Source organism: Glossina fuscipes, unplaced genomic scaffold (assembly GCF_014805625.2).
Source record: "Glossina fuscipes isolate IAEA_lab_2018 unplaced genomic scaffold, Yale_Gfus_2 121, whole genome shotgun sequence".
NCBI classification, from domain to species: Eukaryota; Metazoa; Arthropoda; class Insecta; order Diptera; family Glossinidae; genus Glossina; species Glossina fuscipes.
This window is the reverse complement of record NW_023998464.1, coordinates 4,680,240-4,700,894: the sequence shown is the minus strand read 5'-3', so window position 1 is coordinate 4,700,894 and position 20,655 is coordinate 4,680,240. Positions and strand designations below refer to the sequence as shown.

Sequence of the window (20,655 nt, the reverse complement as noted above, 5' to 3'; positions counted from 1 at the left end):
TATGAAGAACTTGATCATTCGAATCATAAAGATACCGCAATGAGTTCCTTAAGTAAGTTAAGATGCTTAAACAAAACAAACATTTATTGCGTAGAAGTTTTGTGGTTTAGGGTTTAAAGCATTTGTATATGCATGTATTTATATATATATATTGTATGAGCAATCACTCAATAGACGCGCCCCTTTTCGCGTAATACGATGACAGTCAGGAAGAAATAAAGAAATGGAAAGAAATAAAGAGCAAGCAATAAGTGTTTTACCTACACCAACTCAGCACTCACTACAGTTAGGGCCAAGGTAAAACCTACCGCACTGGCACTTAAAACCGCAAATACTGAACTGGTAGTTGCGATGCTTCACTTATTCGGCTACTATACATACATAATAGAATATATAACATGAAATATATCTATATAATATAATATTCAATTTTATTGAGTGAACATAATTTTCATCGACCAATTTACATTTCGTTAAGGAGTTTAGAGCCTTTTTCAGGATTTTTCAAAAATCTTAATCTCTTATCTATAACGAGTTTTCTCAAATTCTCTTGCTTCGTAAATTTGCGTCCACATTTACTGACCTGACTGCCAAAGTTATCACAATGTCGTGCTGATTGCCCCCTAACTTACAAAAGAAACCCTCTATTGAAATTAATGTACAAAAAAAATAAAAAAATGAACTGAAATTTTGACCGAAAAGTTAACCAAGAGCTCTGGATATATCATTCACATTGCATTGAGGTTCTAATGAAGCTGTTCCGTATTATTTATTTATTTATCTAGTTACTTACTTTTTATCGATTGGAGGCGATTTATAAAGTAAATAGCAAAATATAAAAAGTCTTTATACCAATGTTCAAACACAATCAGAAGCTGGAATCCAATAGACGCATAGTTCGTATAAGGAACATAAATACTGCAATTAACCCATTAAAGCCAGAATCTATTCTCTAATATGTTTACACTTCTTTAAAACGAGAGTTTTATTTATTTGTTTCGATTATTATTCTTTTCTTTTTAATCGTTTGGTTTTGTTTGCTTTCGTTGCTCTGGTTGTTCTTGTTTATTATTTATTAATTTATTGTACGTATCACTTACAAGTATAGATGGGCAAAAAAGACTGCTTGTCATGAATATCTAATGTGTGTTTATAACCTATTCAAACCTTTTTAAAATACTAAGTAATCCCTCTCACTCTCACATTTTCTCGTTCTATTTTTTAGCTGTACAAAGCAGTCCTAGAATCGAACTTTGTTACATACATTTTCGCTAACAGACTTGATTTGAGATCTATTACGTTTACGATGCAACAAAGAAATACGATTATTGCATTAACGTTTATAACAACGAAATGAGTTGACACAAACAAACGCAACAGATACATGTTAACATAAAATCAATTGTAAAAACGAGCGACAAAGATCTCAGAGGTAGGCATACATCTGCACATCTACAGCTCATATAAGCAAATATTTGCATGCTTTTAAATGTGTACATACGTAATTATGTTTTCGCGCAGGTGTGTTCCATTTGGAACACGTTTTCGTATATGTACTATATGTGCCACATATTTATATATTATAGTATTATCAGATATTAATAATTGTGATGAATGCTTCATATTTCGCTAGCTGATCGTATTCACAAGCAACGTCATTCAGTCAATACTTCTACTACCATTCATTTATATTTGCAGTGAGCTCTTTTTAGAATTTTTTTCTTTTTCCATCCTGCAAACAGGAAGTGTCGACGCAAATGCGTATCAAAGGTAAAGAGAAACATATTTTCCTAGTTTTTTCAGTAAGGCAGGTTCATCACACAAACCCATGAACTACTTAATAGTAGTAGGGGAGAATTAATGAATAATAAATAATTTGTTGAGAGATTAACTTGTCGTGTCTTGAAATGTCATTAAACCGTAGGTATATAAAGCATCTGTTGTAAATAAAAGGCACAAAAACTCCTTTCATTTTTCTTTTCTAAAGATTTCTTTTTGTTTTTGGCAAACCTGATGTCAAACTAAGAAGTAACTTTGATAGTAAACGCGTCAAAAGCAATTTCTCTTCCGGCTTACAGCTTATCTACAAAAATATATTTTTCGTTTGTTTCACAACAACTGAACTCATGTAGAATTTTATTTTATTTCCTTGTACACATCTTTTATGGAAAATGATTCATTTCGATGTAGAGCAATTTCAGTCAAACTACGTCGTGTCTTACAATGTTTGAAGGATGTTTTCTTTCTCAAAGAAGCTCAAAGCCTTACTCTGCGAAAAGTGTTACTGTAGTTTTCTAATTAAGGAATATATGTTAAGTGTGTCTTTATGCGTTTATAGTGTAGAAAACTTATCAAAGAAGCGACCGTTCCTCTCATGTTCTCCTTCCCTGATTTGCATTGATGCATGCGAAACACATTTAATTCGTAAACTATTGAGAAACAGGTGTTGGTTTTTGCTTCTTAATAAAAAGGAGACTCTCTTTACGGGTCCTAAATGTAGGGAATAGGTAACTAAATAATTTAATTGAAGGAAGATTCAGACAAATGAACGTGCCGTTTCAGTTTAATTTCGTACATTCTCTGAAATTTGGGATTGAATTAAAACAAAAGGGGAAGAACAATTAAGGGAATTATTTTCGGCTAGGACTCAAACATAATAATCACTTTCTTCTTGTTGCAAAAAACAATGAATTTTCGTTACTCTATAATATTGAATGGCCGCGGCCTATTTTTGCATTTTTGTACCGTAGCGCTTATAGACTATGGCTTAAAATTTTTATTACTAAATCTTTTGTAGGGTATGATTAATGAGCAACAAACTCAATTTTTTGGCTCTTAAACATAGACGCTAATCAGTTCGAGTTGTACTGTGGAGGTTCCCTTCGAGCAATATCGTGCATTTTTAATGCCAGCCCTTGTCTATGAACGTTTAAAGTGTTTGCTTACTTTGAACCCGATAACTACATTTTCACGAGCAGAAAAGTGTATTACACAGACAGACAGGCGAACAGATCAAAATGCTTAAATCGACTCAGAGTAAGATACGGATCAAGAATATATATATACCCTGCAGAATTTCTGTACATTCCTTTTATGTGTTGCAATCGTATTAACAAAATACCCACATCGTGCGGTGATGGGTATGACAACGAAGCAGCGATATATCATGTATTCTTATTGAGAAGAGAACCTTTACTACAACCATTACACAGAAGGGCAAACAAAGACACAGACTATTATGCTTAAATCAATTCAGAATTTGATACTGGTAAAGAATATGTTTATATAGGTTCCTTCTAGGTTGTTGGAATCGTTTAAAAGTATAAAAAAGAATTCGCTTAAAAATCGACTTGGTTATCTTTAAGTTTGGTAGCTTACTAATGAACCGACTACAACTGTTTTATCATAAGCTGTTCACATAACGCCGATAAATTACACATCTTAGGACGACGTTACAGACTGTATATTTTTCCTGCAGAGCCTTGATCTTTTTACGAAAAATATTCAAGAGCCACTAAGAGACTTCATGGATATAAGTTTCGACGTACTTGCACAGGAATATAAAGCTATCTTAAACGTTTGACGACGATAATAGTGGTTGGTGAATTGTGCAAATTTTGAAATTATTGACTTGTATCATTCGATCAAATTACTGTTAAATGTCTACGTAGCTAAAGCAACCGAAAAGCGAAACGGGTTTTCACAAGACCTGATAAGGTCTACATAATACATGAATTAAAGCAACAAATAGCAAACTTCGAATTTTACACATCAATCAATAAGTCTGCTGTCTAACACATCCATATATGATTTCTGGTTAGTAGCAACGTTCAAGCTTATGTGACTCTACTTTTCTAATTTTCAATATACATTGCTTTTCTCCGTCGAAAAAGTGAATTCGTGGATAGTTTAAAAGTTTTAAACGAAATCGTACGGACACCGATGATGCTGAACGCTCTGGTCTTCCGAATTTTGCGGTTATTCCAGAACACATAAAAAGTGCACAAAATTGTTTTCTGAGACCGTAAATTTAAGCTGCGTGACGTAGTCGATACATGAAGAACATCAGAAGGCAAGTTATATACCGTTTAGTATGCACATTTCTCGATGAGAAAATTCTATTCCGATTGGGTGCACAAGCTTGCTCAAAAAAAAAAAAAAAATAAGGAGGAATTTTTCGCGTGGCATAAGAAAATGGATGAAACATGCATTCAACAATATACCCTAGAGCCACAAAACCCTCCAAGGAAACTAAAACAACAGTTACTTGCAAAACAATTGCCAAATAACTGCATGTATCGTTTGCGCATTAATAAAATCCAGAAATCATATGCGTCTGTCAATAATGCCGAAGCGTACATGTCAGACCAGAGAATTATTCAGTAATGTTATATAAATAAGTAGAGCAGGACTGCATTTTCATAGACTTTATGATTTTGCGTCAAATAGAGCCTCTTTCCCCTGAAGCGTCAAAGTGGCATAATTTGACTTCTAAAAATTTTCCTATGAATATTAAAACTGCTGACCGAATGATGAGTATACACTGCTTTTGTTATTTTTCGTTCGTAACATGCAAAGACACGCATCGTAGACTGCGTAGACAAAATATATGGTATTTCTTATTGCAATTTCCAAAGTTACGCAAATTGAGATGAAAAGCGAATACATAACACTTACGTACATTCTTCATTTAGTTCAGCAGATTACGTTTCACGACAGGGTTCACTCGAACGTGTACATAGAACCTTGAAAAAGAATTTGTCCTGCCCGAGGGCAATTCTAATTCGGCCCTATTCCATTTCATAACATTTTCATTCCAATTATTATTATTAATTTTTTTCAACTTGCCTGAACTAAATCAATATGTTATCTTTTCCATTTGTTTGAATATTATTTTTAATAATTTTCAATTGAAATAAACTTCTATAACGAACTAAACCATCTATGCTTTTGTCGTAGGTACATATATATTAGAGGATGCAATTGTTTCTTTTCAAAGCAAAATGCACTCATACAAAAATTACTACGAATATGGAAATTGAAAGGCAGTCTAACATAGGTTAACATGTTGGCAAAATAGTATACAAACATAAGTAAACGCAATAGTTTAGCAGGTATTTATATGAATTTGGGCATGAGTACGGGTTCTGTTTTATTACTATGTGACATATTCTTCTTTTGATAGTCAGCAGTTGCGGATATACTAGATCTGTACTCCATTTTGGTACTCTCGAACATACACATTCGCCATCCCCTAAATTACATAGGCGCTTTTTCAGTGTAAGATTCGGGACCGATTTAAACCTGTCCACTTGTGTTTTCTTCGTCTCTATTGTTAAAAATGTCACGGTCACACAAATTACATCTACGAGTATACACATATGTGGCATTAAATAGCCGCATTTGAAAGCTAGTTTGAAAATAGACGTGATCCGTCTAGTGCCACGAACACCAAAGAAGAACAAAAACCATGATTTTTAGCCTTCGGAAGATATCCGATACTACTAAAATTCATTATCATTTAATACACCAAATTAAGAAAATTACTGACTGACCAACCGAGACGATTATGTTTATCGAAACGTTTCTGACTCTCAATGTATTGGATAAATAAGGTGAGTATGAAGATTCACCCCAAATTTGAAAAATACTCGTGAGCAATCGAAGTGTATATTTCCTAACTTTGCGTGACTGTATTCAAAGAGTATAAGTAACCTGTTCCGAAATTTGTCAAATTCGGGCATGTCGCTCTCGAATTTGAATATTTTACATGTGACAGTAGTGTATGGTACTATATGCACTATGTATTACTAATATTACATATTGTATTGTATATTGTGTACCATATTTTCATGAACTTGAACATCATATGTACATATTCCGTCGCGTTTATGTGTATTTTTTTTTTCGTTGAAAAGAATGTGGTTATGAAAGTTTCATTTAAAGTAAAAATTGTTTTTTTATATCCGTTTTTATTTAAATGAACTAAAAGGTGGAAAATAAACTTTGTTCCAATCACTTTTATGTATGTAATTATACAAGTAAGCTTGAGGCGTTTGAATTTTGCTTCTTTTTTAAGGGCAATCTTTTCCATACGACTATCAAACAAAAAGAAAGCACGATATAGCAAGCTACTTGTGCTTAGATATGACAGTGGCCACCATGAAGCGGAATCTATTCGTTCCTAACAATTTTCTTTTTGCAGTTACCAAACTGCTTTATCAAAGTGGTCGTTGAGAAAAGGGAAGTTCTCTTCGCTCGCACCATTTAATGTAGGATTGACAGACTTAGCTTCCCGTATTTTAGGCCCATACCCCTCGCTATATTAAATGGAGAACCGTTGACCGGCACTCCCCAAAGAATAGGAAAATTCTTATAGAAAGAGTCTACTACACCTGAGGTACCAGTTTCCAAGAAACTGACTATACGCTACTTCTCTCGCAACTTTAGTCAGTGTCGATGCTTATCTAACTATTTAATCTTATTATTTAATGTCCCCGAAACGTCGTAGTTAACCGCAGCCGTCTGCATCTTTAGCAATCTGATGAGAAGAGCATCACATTTCTTTTTTGGGTAAACTGATTTCTACGGACACTCACTATTGAAACTTGCTACAGTCTATATAGCTTTGGATGATCTCTTACCATACAACCAAGAACCGTGGCTGCTTTAGCTTTTGAATTTTCTATAGTTCACCCAACGTATTCCTAAGCCCGCCCACTGCTACCCCACAGTTAAATCAAAACTGACTGGATATGGACAACAGCCAGATTGCCTACGCAGCAGTGAGCCATATAGGAGGAGGAAAATGCCCTCTTTTTGCAGAAGAAAGCAGGAAACTCCTACGACACTCCTGTTAGGCGATTCAGTAGAAAAACACATTTGCCAGGTTACAGATGGCCGACCTTTAAGAATAAGAACTTTTAAGCGAACAGTTCCGTGCATAGCACTAAATAGAGGGATGTACAATTTTGGCAGGTAAAAAATTGTCAATTAATTCTTAATTGGGGAAGCACGCATGCCGGTTTTGATGATTTTGGAAACTAAGTCGACAAAATTGTAATAAATTTGATAAGTATTTTTTGAGGCAGTAATCCGGGTTTCGCATGAAAAAGGGACTGACAAAGAGTGTTATTTATAGTATATGTATGTGTATTGCTTATTATTTTATATATGTATTGCTTATTACATTACTTTTGTTACACGTTGATTGACATATTATACTTAACAAATCGTAATCAGGGCAATTTCACGAGCAAATTTCCTTTTTATAGCTAATGCACAATTTAGTTTTAAATATTGTATTTTGAAATATAATATCTTTCGAATCTGTCAAGAAAGTTGGAGAGTATGCCTGAGAATCACCCAAGTGAAGTGATTTAATGCATTTACACTTTGCACACTTTATAAGGGTACTATTCCACCGCACAAAATACAAAAATTGCTGTGATTATATTACATAAGGCAAGCGAACCTGTGACCTATGTTCTCTATTCTAATACTCTTTTCCGTTTTAAGTTTGAAGTTATAATTTCCAATATTTTAAAATAGGGCTCTTTTCTATGCCCATCACCGGAGGCTGACGGGTATATTCACTTTGTTAAAACGGATGCATCAACCAATAGGAAGCGTTAGAGAACCCATATATATATACACATTCTTGATCAGCATCAACTGCTAAACCGATTTTAGCATGTCCGTTTGTCGGTTTATCTCCCAACCTGTCCGTGCAAAGTGTGTGCTAAACATTCTCCTGGTTGCAAAAAGGCAGCTATCTGCTTCAAATTTGAGAAAAAGGTTAGAATTTCTTGCGTGCATGTTGTTATTGAAAGCAAAACGGGCGAATCGGTAAAATAATTCCAACTGTGCTAATGTACTGAGGACGAGTCCCTTTAACCGATTGAAAACCGGCTAAAAACGGGTGGACGTGTTCTACATACACCAAAAAATAAATCCTATTCTCATATGATCGTTGTAGAGCATTGCAATAGCAGATATATTACTTTTTATAAAGCCATAAATGCGTATCTGTATTACTTTGATTGCATATATTCATACGTATTATCCTTTCCATGCATAGGCGTTTGTCGCAATTAAATTTACCATTCGGTATAGTAAAACTGTTACATGTTAGATTAATTGGTCTAAAAGAAAGGGCAGAAAAAAATCAGTTATATATGGTTTTGCTGATGCCTACGCAAATCCATTCAAAACGATAGGAAGATGTGTAGAGACAGAACCAAGAAAAGAGAGAGAGAGAGAGAGTTAAGGAGAAAGCAAACTAATTTATTTTCGATACACGATAATGTATGTACTTGTTGTGCACAATCTGCACGAGTAAAGTTAAGGCCTAAACGCAAGCTACAGTGATTGAATGACTGACTGACTGCGTTCACATAGTGCTAATCGTTTTTCTTTAGGTAATAATCGTAGACTAGAATTTAGTCATTGCATGATTTTCGTTATACCTGTGTATTTTTGAGAATGTTTTGTACTTAATTGCTCACTCTATTGGAAATACACACGATGTGTAATTTTCGGTATGTTACTCTTTTCTAAATTTTAAGATTAATTGTTTGAGGTTACAGTTGCTACAGTGTCTTAACTATTGCTATTAATATTATATTACTTTATACTTATATACTGTTGTTATTATCATTATCACTATTACTATTGTTGCTATTGGAATTATTATTATATCATTATTACCATCTTTTATTCTTCATGTTATTCTTATTATTATTACACAGGATTTATTCTGGCCAAAGCTTAAGTAACGAGTCGCTAATTGAAAACGTATTGAAATTTGAAATTGAATTAATTTCTAGAAAAAATATAAAATTATTTAAAATCACCTTGGATCGATATTTATGCTAAAGAGTTGAAGTAAAATCACTATAGTGGACTACGGCCCACCGTCAAATGCGTTATTCCACGCCGCTATTATTCATATAATGACTTTTTAAAATAGGAATTTATATTGAAAATGTTTGAAAAAGTGCACTGATCCGTACTATTTTCAATAGTGTTCTTCTTTGAGCCAAATGTTGTCAAATATATCAAAAATTGTGACCTGTTGGTTGACAGACAGGCGAACGTACAAGCTTAAATCGATTTAGAAAGTGATTCTAAATCGATTGATATAATGAAAGGTGGGTCTATGTCAAGTCCTTCTGGATGTTGCATACATTTGTTGCAGATTATTACGTTCTCATATATGTCTATCTAAAGTATCCAAAATCAAATCTAATGAATACAAATACCAAATCCTTCATAATAATCAATATTTAGAAAGCGCATAAGTTTCAATTGAACAGCATTCTTTAAACATGTTTTTGCACATCTCTTCGCTTATACTAACGATTGGAATGTGTAGTAGATTAGTCATTTGGTTTGTAACATGCGGAAACATGTTTCAGAGAGCATTGTACATTCATTTTGTGATAAAATTTAACATTCTTTTACTAAAGTTATATGATATACTTTGCTGAAAATATTGCTCATCGTTGCTCGTATTGAAAAGATGCAATGCATTGAAAAAGATTTTTTTAATTGAATCTGGACCCAGTTGAGAAGCTTTTTAAGCCGCCCTTTTAAAAGGATAAGGCAATTTTTGTAAAAAGTTTTGAAAAGTATTTGTCGTAGACTGCAAATTAAAATTCTTTTTTAACAATATCAACAGTGGTAACAATATGCCCAGTCTGCTTGCAACTTATGGAATGCAAACAACTATATGAAAAAATATTTAGAAAGAACATCTAAAGCGCCTACGCTGAGCCACTTCAGAAAGCACCCATCGTAGAGAACAATTTAAATTTATATTTAAAATAACTACAACAAACGCTGATCAAGAAAATGGCGTTAGTTTTTACTTACTTTTGTACGTCAAATAGCAAACGTTGGTAACGTCTCAAGAGGAAAAAAATAGCTCGAATGATAAATTGGTAGCGTTTATAAGTTAGACAGTTTTCTCAGATATGGGTCACTAATATTACGTCGCACTGAATAATACTTAGATTAATCCCACGTCACAGCACTGCGAGGTGTACACAAGATAATTTTTCGAGCGTTGAATACATTGAACTATTTGTCGAAATTCCTAGCTTAGAAGGATTATTTTCTTGTTGAATGTAAAAAAAAGTGGTGTTAGTAAATCATTGAGTACCTCCCATGGTGGAAGATATTTAGTAATAGCAAGCATAAAAATTATGCCTGAGAACGGATCAATCAAAACCGATTAGCTATAGCTGTTACAAAACCTGTCAAAAAAGGAAGGAACCGGCATGCTCTACATCACCTTGCCCCTGCACTTTTCGCTCTACATTGTTCAATCCGATTATACTAATTCTGATTATAGCTCCCTTCAACTGATTACTTATGAGCAAGGCTTCACTTGTTATGACCATACCCAAAATTTAGCTTCTTACGCCGTTTTTTTTTTTTGATTCGGGATTCATGCGCCAACGTATCAGAAAAAATAAGAATTACGCGCTAAACTATAGTTGTAATGATTGCTTTCTAACCACATTTTCCGAACATACTAAGACTATGCTAAGAATTTTAAAAAAGATTCCCCAACAGATTAATTAACATAGTAAACAATTCACTGGTCGGCCCAATTGCAGGCTTCGCAATCTTTTCGCCTATGCATAGAAAGTAAAAAGAGGCGGACACTTCTCAAGACATTTCATAGTTTCACCCTTTTTACACACACGTTCCTTAAATACAACATAAGCCATGTTTCGCAGTTCTTCTTGAACCTTTGCAGCCTTCTTAATTGCATTAAAAGTAATTTCATCAGCAAATTGGAGTTCATTTTAAAGGGAATTAACAGCTCATGGCTAATGTAGGATTTATTTATTGTTCGACGTGTCGTGCGAATACACCCGTTTAACAACGTGAAGATAAGGTAAAGGTTTTAACGAGCAATTTCTTTCATAAACTGAAATATTTATCTTTTCCGTATACATACATATATTTTTTTAAAGCGGGCACCTTGTCAAAGAGCATTATTTAAATCTACAAAGCAATAGTTTAACTTTTTTGTGCAAAAATGAACAAAGATAAACGAAGAGAATTTGTTGAAGTTTTTATCTAGCCTTTCGTATTAATTGTATGTCATAGACACAAAACAAAACAAGTTGAAATGGCTTTGCATGACTTAACAACAAAAAATTATGCAATAATTAAAAAAACAGTAAGCCCGAAGAAAAGATCAAAGTGAAATGTGACACAAAAAATTATTGTGCAATTGATGTTTAGTTTAAGTCGCACGCCTAATATCACTTTCCCATATAAATAATCTCAGTTAAATAAAATAATTAAATAAAATTCGTATATAATGAAAAAGTAACTTTTGCATTTAAGCTTCAAGTGGTTCGTTTTTTCTTTAGGTGTGCGCATAGTTCGTTTTGAATACGAATCATAACCAGGTCCATTAATCACTTGTAAGGCATTACAAAGCTACAATTTCAGTGGATTTTGCGTTTGCGCATTATCTACGGATTCGTTAAATGCTCTATATCTGAAAATATAGCACATGCATGGTCCTAATCAAGCTTTTAATCAAAGTTCTTTACCAACACTTTACAATGGTTGCTTAAGTAATGGACAGCAGAGATTTCTCTAAATATGTACATACAACATTCCCTTTAGATTAAACCGAGCTTAAGTATTCAGCAACATCTGTAAGTGTCAGAATCTCTGTCTATGAAATTTTTCTATAGTTATGAATAAGCCGGCAGTTGCTCAAATTTCTTCTTTACACTGAATTCATGTTGACCCTTTTTTCGGCATTTGAAGCAATTTTGCTTAACAAAACTAACCTGGCCATATTAGGCTAACCAATATCCTATTAAAGTCTTTCAGTTAACTCAAAGTCAAATCAAGTGTTGGCGCTGATAGCGCTGCATTAACAGTTGTGTTGGGCATATGCAAACTTTGTTGATGCTGCTATTGCTCATGGTCATTTCGTTACTTTCATTTATGTTCACAGTTTCATAAGCCTATTTGTAGTGTTAGAGAGCAGGAGCAACTGCATATATATATCTTCGTTCAAATTTGAAAACATGTGTACACTGAAGGTTGGCAGTGATGCTAGCAACAACAACGGCATATTATTTCTACCCTCTTCATGGAATCAGCACTTTCACTTCCAAGCATTCATATAAATTTGTGATAATCATTATTTGACGTCATTTGTTGTTGAAGAACCATTTCAGTTATTGGATGTATTCGTGGATATAGTCGTGCTTTTCAATATTTCAGCATTTATATTTATTTATGAGCCATTACATCCGCTTGTGTTTTTATCTGTTAAAAGTGTTTAAACACGAATTATTTGAAAGTTTTTGTTCGTTTCCACATCCATTACCGAAGAAAAGAGGAACATTCACTTTATCGAGACGTTTGGCAAGAGAGAAAGAAAGAAAGAAACTGCCGAGGACTCATAACTTATATATAAAGCATATATATTCTTGACCATTATCAAATTCAGAATTCATTACGGCTGTCCGTCTGACTGATTCTTCATATTTTCCTCTGCCTCGTTTTGTAATCTTTGCGACAAAGATCAAAATGGCGGCTTCGTTAAAGTTTCTGCAAGTAGGTTGACATCCAAAACGATCCAAATCGGCTTGTTACTCTCATAAACCGCCAGAGACACATGATATTTCCACGTCTCCTCTACAAAACTAGAAAAAATCACCTCCGCCACGGCTAATTTTTAACATAAACAATAAAGTGCATATAAAAAATTCGGTCACAGCTGAATAAAACCGTCTTAGCCATCCCCCCTAAGCATATTTGAAAGCATGTTCAGCACAAGTTCCAATGTGAAAGAGTATAGTATTGAACAAGCAAACTAAAAGAATAGATACCGTTCAAGAGCTACCCCAAACACGGAAAAATTTTAACAAATTTAAAACTTTATAACAAACCCCGGAAACCAACTACTAATATGTCCATGTATGATATGGATCGTCCAAAATTTTTATAAGTTCTTCAATTCTCCAAAGTTCACAAAATCACCTTATGAATCGATCTTAACTTGTCATTCTTCTGTTCAGCCCAAAGGTCGCAATTCTAGAAATATTTTTATCAAAGGTATGATAAATGCTATTCATATTAAGTGAATAGGTCCATTTTTCCACCCCCTTTCCTCATTACGCATTATTTTCAAAAATCGTTATATGAATAACTGTTTTAAGCGATAAGTGGAAAAGGGTATTTAAGTACTGGTTTCTATGTAGTGGTTGCGAAGATAACCCACCATCATAGTCCACATTTCGTAGGTTAGTGCCCTTGCTGAAAATATCTTCGTTGAGTTACCGCGAAATAAGAAGTAAAACCCGAGGAAGTCAGCATTAAAATCGAAAGATTTAAGATAGCGTGCACACAAAAAACACATTAAGGTTTTAAGTAGTAATATTAATAAAATCAAAAAAGTGAGTTATTGCTATTCACTGTTATACACAGTTGCAGTGCAGTGAAAGAGTGCAATGTTCAAATCGAGTTACAACAACTTAAGAGGCATTATGCGAATCCAGTTTTTGGATATGTCTTAAAGGACTCTGAAATCAGTCAGCAACCCTTAGCTTTACCACTACTTTTTTTTTTATTTTGTTTTTTGTACACTTTTCAGATATTATAAGGAGCGCTTTAATGTAGCAGCAAAAATATATATGAAAAAGCTACAAAGGTGACGATGATAAATGCCGAATATAGCAATGAAATTAGGTTATTCTGAAAGGGCACCGCATCTTTTAAGACATGTCAGTATCTGGAGTTGCATTAGTTCTTTAAAATCTTTTATAATGTATTTTGTATTGCAAATTGTAACAATGAATTTTCGTGAAATTGTTGATAACACAAGGCATGATTTCGTTTTTTATTTATGTGTGTATTTTTTAGTTCAGTTTTGTAGTTAGTTTTTCTAATAAAATATTATTAAAACGATTGTTATTTTTTAAATATCGTTCAATTATCAACTATCTTAGCAAAAGCGCGAACCAAGTGTAAAGATAGCCCGCCTTTACCAAAGACAAAAACGTGCGCTACCCACGTCGACTCACTTGTATTCGATTGCTTTTTTAACATTACCGGCAAATGAGTAGATACTAATGCACCTAATACATGCACAGGTGCACAGAAAAGTTGGTAAGGTGTTTGTTTTTCCATTCTATACCACAGAAATTGCTCTCCCAGTAAAAAGTTAAGGACTTTTATATTGCTTTAGTAGATTTTCCAGATGGACAGCGAAATAGATGCATCCACTTTAAAGCCGTGAAGAGTAAAGCGTTTTGTAATATCTTGCTGTAAAGATGGATTTTGAAGGCAAGTCGTATTTTTTGAGAATAAAATGTAATAATAAGATGAGATGAATCCAGCAAATAATTATGGCAAAGAAGGAGGACGATTAGTTCATCCGTTTTGAAAACATGGGAAAACATACAAATACATACATGCACATACGTATGCTCGAAAGCCCCCAAAATAGTATTGAGAGCCGAGCAAGTAAAAAAACTTTCGAAAATCGCAAGATAATTTTAACAAACCCAGATCTTTTCAAGTTATTTAGAGCAATTTCCAAGGAAATTGGCAATGCGGTACGATCCCAAACTGCTAATATAATCTATGTCTAAAGGAATTGAAGTTGTCCATAAAAACCATCGCGACTACACCGGCTTGACTGCCCGAATTAATTTCTATGTATTCTCTGAAGTTAATTTTTAAGTATAAAATATTGCGTTTTTTTGAAGTGTTTGTATGTTCACCCCTTTTACTGTTCATCTGTAAACATCTGCTATTTTTCAACTGGACCTCATTTAATTTGTTTTTTCTACTTAACGTGTTACGCTGAAACCCTTTTCGAATACCGAGCATGGCTTGCATAAATACAGTGGCATTTACGGAAAATTCCATCCACATACTATATATAATTCATTCGCATCAAACACATTTTTGATTTCACAAATATTTCATATAAATCCCACTTGCATTCTTTCTATATGCGTACTATTCGCACTGCTTGCTTGTATGGATCGCAATTAACAAATACTATTTAATTACTGTAATTTTAAATACTAAAAAATATTGAACATTTATTTTTGCAGATTTCCTAAATGTCCTTCGCTGAAGAGTTTTGATTTAATTGCAATAACTTGGAAAGATTATTTATTGCGTCTACAAGAATCATAGCAGAAGCATCAATTTTCACTAAGTGTTTGTACATAATATCTATTAATTTGTGTGAGTGTTCTAATCGTGTTACTTATATAAACTATTACTCCTCGCAATAAAAAAGCTCGAAACCATTAACACACATCAAAAGTCCTTATTATTACGGCATACAACAACAAACTGCATACAAACTTGAACAACTAATCACCATTCTCATCACATTGGATTACACTCAGCTTTATTTTTGTCCAGAGCCAATTAGTGGCCCCACCAGACCGCAAATACAATTATTACAACAACAAATACAGGAGCCACCGTTTTATAACAGTATTTCAGCCACGTCACGTTCGTTATTATATTCAACGCCAACGCATTACAACTATAACTACAATTACATACACAATTATAATCCATTATACGCGGCATATAACAAAAGTTACAGTAGCTATCTAGGGGGCAGTGGCAGCCAATTGGGTTACAATTATACGCCCGGCGGACGTAGTTATCGTTTTTATAAATACGGTCTGGGAAATAGTAGTTATAACGGTTATTATAGTTTGAGTTACGGCGAAAGTTATTGTCCGAACGGTACAGGCGCAGCACATTACGGAGGACGGTTATCGCCGGCAGCTGCACATACGGCACCACTATTAGCCACATCCGCAACAGGAACAGGATCAGGAAACGGATCGAATAGTTGGTTAAAATTGCCGACGGCACCGCTACCTTTACTGCCATCATTAGACGACGATCTACAAGTTAATACCGAGCCGTATCTTAGCTCGTACTGCAGCAGACCGATAGATTACTTGCCGTCGCCGGCTGCTTCACTACGTTCGGATTCATACGCATACCGACGACCACGCCGTGAAAGCAGTTATTATAAAGATCCGTATTATCCGAGATATAGTAGAACTAGAGGTTTTGGTTTTTTAAGTTCTGAACGTGAACGTGATTTAGAGTGTGATCGACTGCGGGTGCGTAGTCGGAATCGTGCCAATAGCTTGCAACATAATCCCACATTTATTCGTTCACCCTTACTGACTTCCGGAAGATTATCAGCCGATTGTGTATCTAGCTCACCGAGTCGACTTCGGCGTGATCAAGACTATTTACGATCTTCAGTGTCGCCGCAACACAGTTTCAAAACGTCGCCACAACATCAAGAAGGAACACAGTACCATCCGCAATCACATTTAACGTCACGCTATCACCACAATCCAAATACGCAGTCAACAACGCACAGCCATCATCATCATACACAACACTCCATACGCTCGCCGACACAACAAGCTGCATATTCAACAGAAACACTACAACCCCCAATACAACCAACCCAACCACATAATAGCGTCACTACAGGGAGCGATCGTCTCTACTACAATACAACGGCGACGACGACGACGGCGTCGTTGGATACATTTAACACGTCAACCATATCAAATACCGCCAGCGCTTCAACACTTCTTCGCCATCAACATTCGTTGGGAACACGACACGACGGCAGTTGTGAGGAATTCAGTCATATTCCTGGAAACCTCAATTGTTTCGCCCGAAAAAGAATGATGGTTAGTAAACTGTGGAAGGGATGTTTTCCAGACATTACGCCCGAACATGTCCACAGACATAATTTCTACTTGTGCCAATGGCAGCGCAATACTCAAGTTCGTATCGTGTATTTGTTCTACCGTTGGCTTACAGCTATTACGTGTCTGGCTGCCTTTGTTTGTTCACTGCTGGATATTGGACGCACTGAAGAACATTTCGAAAACCACTATGCTAAATGGTGGATTTATTTAACACACTGGGCATTATTATTTTGTACGTTGCAAGCATGGCTGGCTGCTTGGATCGTAACGCAAGGCATGATGGTGGAACGTGAAGATTTCGAATTGATGCGACGAGCAAAAAAATCACGTTTACACCATATCTATTGGGTGTTGTATACGTGCGCCACGGTATACGCATTTGTGGTGACAACGATGTATTGGGGATTGGTATATGATCCAGGTAAAGTATTTTCACATTATATTTCAGAAAAGCATGCTATGCATCTAGCATTTATAAAAACAATTCCCTGTCAATCAGCTATTATTAGTAGTCTAATAATTAACCTGTCGACTCCTCAATATTTAACCAAGTCGCACGTTCACAAGGTATTCTAGATACATTCTCAATTCATTTTGTCTGCGCAATATCAGATCAGACGGTACACTTTGATAGGCGATTGTAATCCTTTGGAAGCTTTCTTTTTAAGTGGTAGTGGTAGATAACACCTTCAGCATGAGTACACAGGCACAGTAATTGCTCGCATCATCGTTAACTTGTGAGATATCGCAGTACGCTACTGTCCAAGAGAACGTAAATATTCTAATAACTAGAACTTTATCAAAACTTTTGAAAATCTAAAGCAAAAATAAAATGTATTCAAATTCAAATAATTTACCAGCAGTACATTTGTCCGATGGGCTATAATATACATAAGTTAAACCACAGAAAATCTCACGTATTATTATTTAACAAGTGTTTAAATATCAGACATCAACGACGACATTCGCCTCATTTCAGGTTGAACAAGCAGGCGTGCTTTCTTTATAGTTAAATGGAGTTGCTTTCTCATTTACAAAATTTAACAGCAAAGCAAAGAGGTTTGATTCGACTAGGAATGACTGATGTCACCACACCGGTGATTTCAAAAGTGAGAAACTAAGAGGCAGACATTAATTATGGAATACACACACTGTAAAGGAGAGAACTTGGGATATGGTGCGGTTTAGTTTATCGTTTTACAAGAGCACATCTTCACTTTTCTACCCTGACGCTGTCCGCCCAAATCCAGGGGCTCATTTTACCCGTACGCATTTGAATATACGTGTGTTTTAATGGGAATATAATTCACTCCTTTTGTAATCTTTCGCACATGCGCTCTTTTTTCACTTAAATATTTTACTTCTATCATGCCTGATACCTATACTCATATGGTCGTCTAATTGTTTTAAGTATTTTAGCTTTGTGCAACTATTACAAGTTAGCGAATTTAAGATTATATGTACCCATTCTGGACTTGGTTTTAGCACTCCTGAACTCCTTAAATTTCATGCAATGCACACGTTAGCGTAATACAAAGATGTGAAACGATTTGACGCTCGGGCATGTTTTAATCGCTTCAGTCTTGATTGAAAAAGAATGCAAAGAAAAAGAAAACCAAATTTCTCTGCACTCCGTCGTTGTAGCACAATACTTCAAAGAATCGTTTAATAATATTTGACAAAATGCCTGAAGTGGAGATGGAAGTCACCTTAAAACGATAATCGCAAAACAATGAATATTTCATAATATTGTGACAACAACATCGCGAAATATTGGTATCAGCGAGCATGAATCTTTCGAAAAATAGTCAAAGGCAATATTTTTCAGTTTATAGTAATATGTTTTCAAATTAATTTCGGGAATCTTTAATTTCTTCAGTATTTCTCTTTCTCTCTCACTAACACTTCATTTTGATATTCTTGATAAGTACAAATTCATTGTATGTATGAGAAAACAAATAAGTTTAAAGTCACTTTGCAGGGACTTTCCTTGGTATAGTTTTATATTTTTTTCTGGTGACTTCTCTTATCTTGTTTCTATCAAGAACGTTTATTATTGTAGTTATGCACACGTTACCTATGTGCATATTGGTTGCTAATGTATTTGTTTCAACGCAAAATTGTACAACGAGTTTCGGTTAATTTTTATGTTTGCAGAAGTGCATAAAATTGACACATTAAATATAATGGTTCATGTCTTAAATTCGGTTATAATGCTTATCGATCTGGCCATCGTGGGGCATCCAATTAAACTGAGCCATGTTTATTTTACATGTGGCATTGGCTTGGCGTATGGTATATTCTCAGGCATATATTTTTTGGCAGGTGGCACTGACCGGTAAGTTGAAAATACTAGTTTATAGTTTTAATTGCTCTACACTTACGTGTTTTTATTTAAATTCGTGTTTAGCAAAAATCAAGTTGCCATCTATCCAACAATGGATTGGACTAAACCAGGAAAAGCCATTATAACGACGGTTTGTTCCATTATCTTTGTATTTATAATTCATTTTACCTGTTTTTTAATGTATCGAGCACGTGTATGGCTTTTCACAAAGCTTTGCATACGTAGCTCGAATCGATGTGACGGTGAAATGGGAGATGGACTGAATGATGATTCGTGTGCCCGTTTGGGGGGCGGTAGTAGTGCTGACTATTCTCATCAGCAACAATATCCTACTGTACATTCAGAACAACCGCACCGATCTCATCACACGCTATCCAGCAGTACTACAACGATACAATGTACTGCAGAGCATGTATATTCTACAGCACCGGCTCACGGTGTGCATCAACACAAACAACAACCACTGCAAGCAACACAACAACAACAACAACAACAACAACAACAACAGCAACACGGTATTCATAAAACGCACCATCAACATCAATACTCTACACATCATCAATATCCTCCTCAATATGCTGGCTACCAACAGCAGCCTGTAGTAGCCGGAGTGAATGTAGGTGTGATTAGCACAGCCGAAATTTATCAGCCGCAAGATAATAAGAATAAGCATAAAATAGCTATAGGAACTGGTAGTAGCGGGGTTGGTGGTAGTGGTGGTGGTTGCGGAATTGGTGATAGTAGTGTTAATAACTCGTCTTTGTCAAGAACAGTAGCTCAACTGGATGCTACTCAACGTGAACAATTTCTAAATCCCAATAAAATTATGGAATTCAAAATGTAAAGGCGTTGTACCCGGCACCGATATACATTCCATTTGTCCATGAAATTTTTGCAAAGGCATTGTCAACAATGCCAAATAGCAAAACATCTCGCAGACCAAAGCGTACGAAGTGAACCACATAGTTTAATGTTGGAAGAAGAACTCCAGAAATTTAAAAACTCCTGTAAGGAACAATGTTATTAAGGTAATTACAAGAAAGAATTAAAAATTTCGAATAATTTTTAAATTTTTTTATAAAAACTGCTTCTTAATAAAATGAAGAAAACAATCTACCGACATTTTGCAAAAAAAAAATGTAATTAATTGATGGTAAGAAATTCTATTGATATGTAATTTGGACAACGCGTACCTGTATCTTTGGGAAACTCCAAAGCGCCTAGGAACGATTCCACGCACCACAACATTGGTCAGTGGTATATAGTTTTCATATTCCTTGCGTATACGCGTGGTATGAAAATAAAAACTGAATCTAAAAATGCAGTATTTAATTATTGGAATCTTTTTCAAACACAATTCTTCTTCATCTTCTTCTGCGGGTCATCAAATCAACAACAGATGATTCACTGTGTTGAGTAAAAGTACACTTCTGAGAAATTGTGCAATATTTTTCCGAAAATTTATGAAAATTTTTGAAATTTTTTAAGAGATCAAGGGTCTTTTCAATAACGTCTTCTAAATCTTGGTCAATCAAATTT

The 20,655-nt window shown here is 34.9% G+C and overlaps 1 protein-coding gene across 1 annotated transcript; it reads left to right on the top strand.

Annotated features, from left to right (window-relative positions):
• The first annotated feature begins 15,576 nt into the window (after positions 1 to 15,576).
• On the top strand, positions 15,577 to 20,210 carry LOC119640464. Its single transcript, XM_038038534.1, has 3 exons — positions 15,577 to 17,190; positions 18,927 to 19,107; positions 19,180 to 20,210. Exons 1-3 carry the CDS (start codon positions 16,743 to 16,745, stop codon positions 19,958 to 19,960), a joined length of 1,410 nt encoding a protein of 469 aa, XP_037894462.1. The 5' UTR covers positions 15,577 to 16,742; the 3' UTR covers positions 19,961 to 20,210.
• The last annotated feature ends 445 nt before the right edge of the window (positions 20,211 to 20,655 follow it).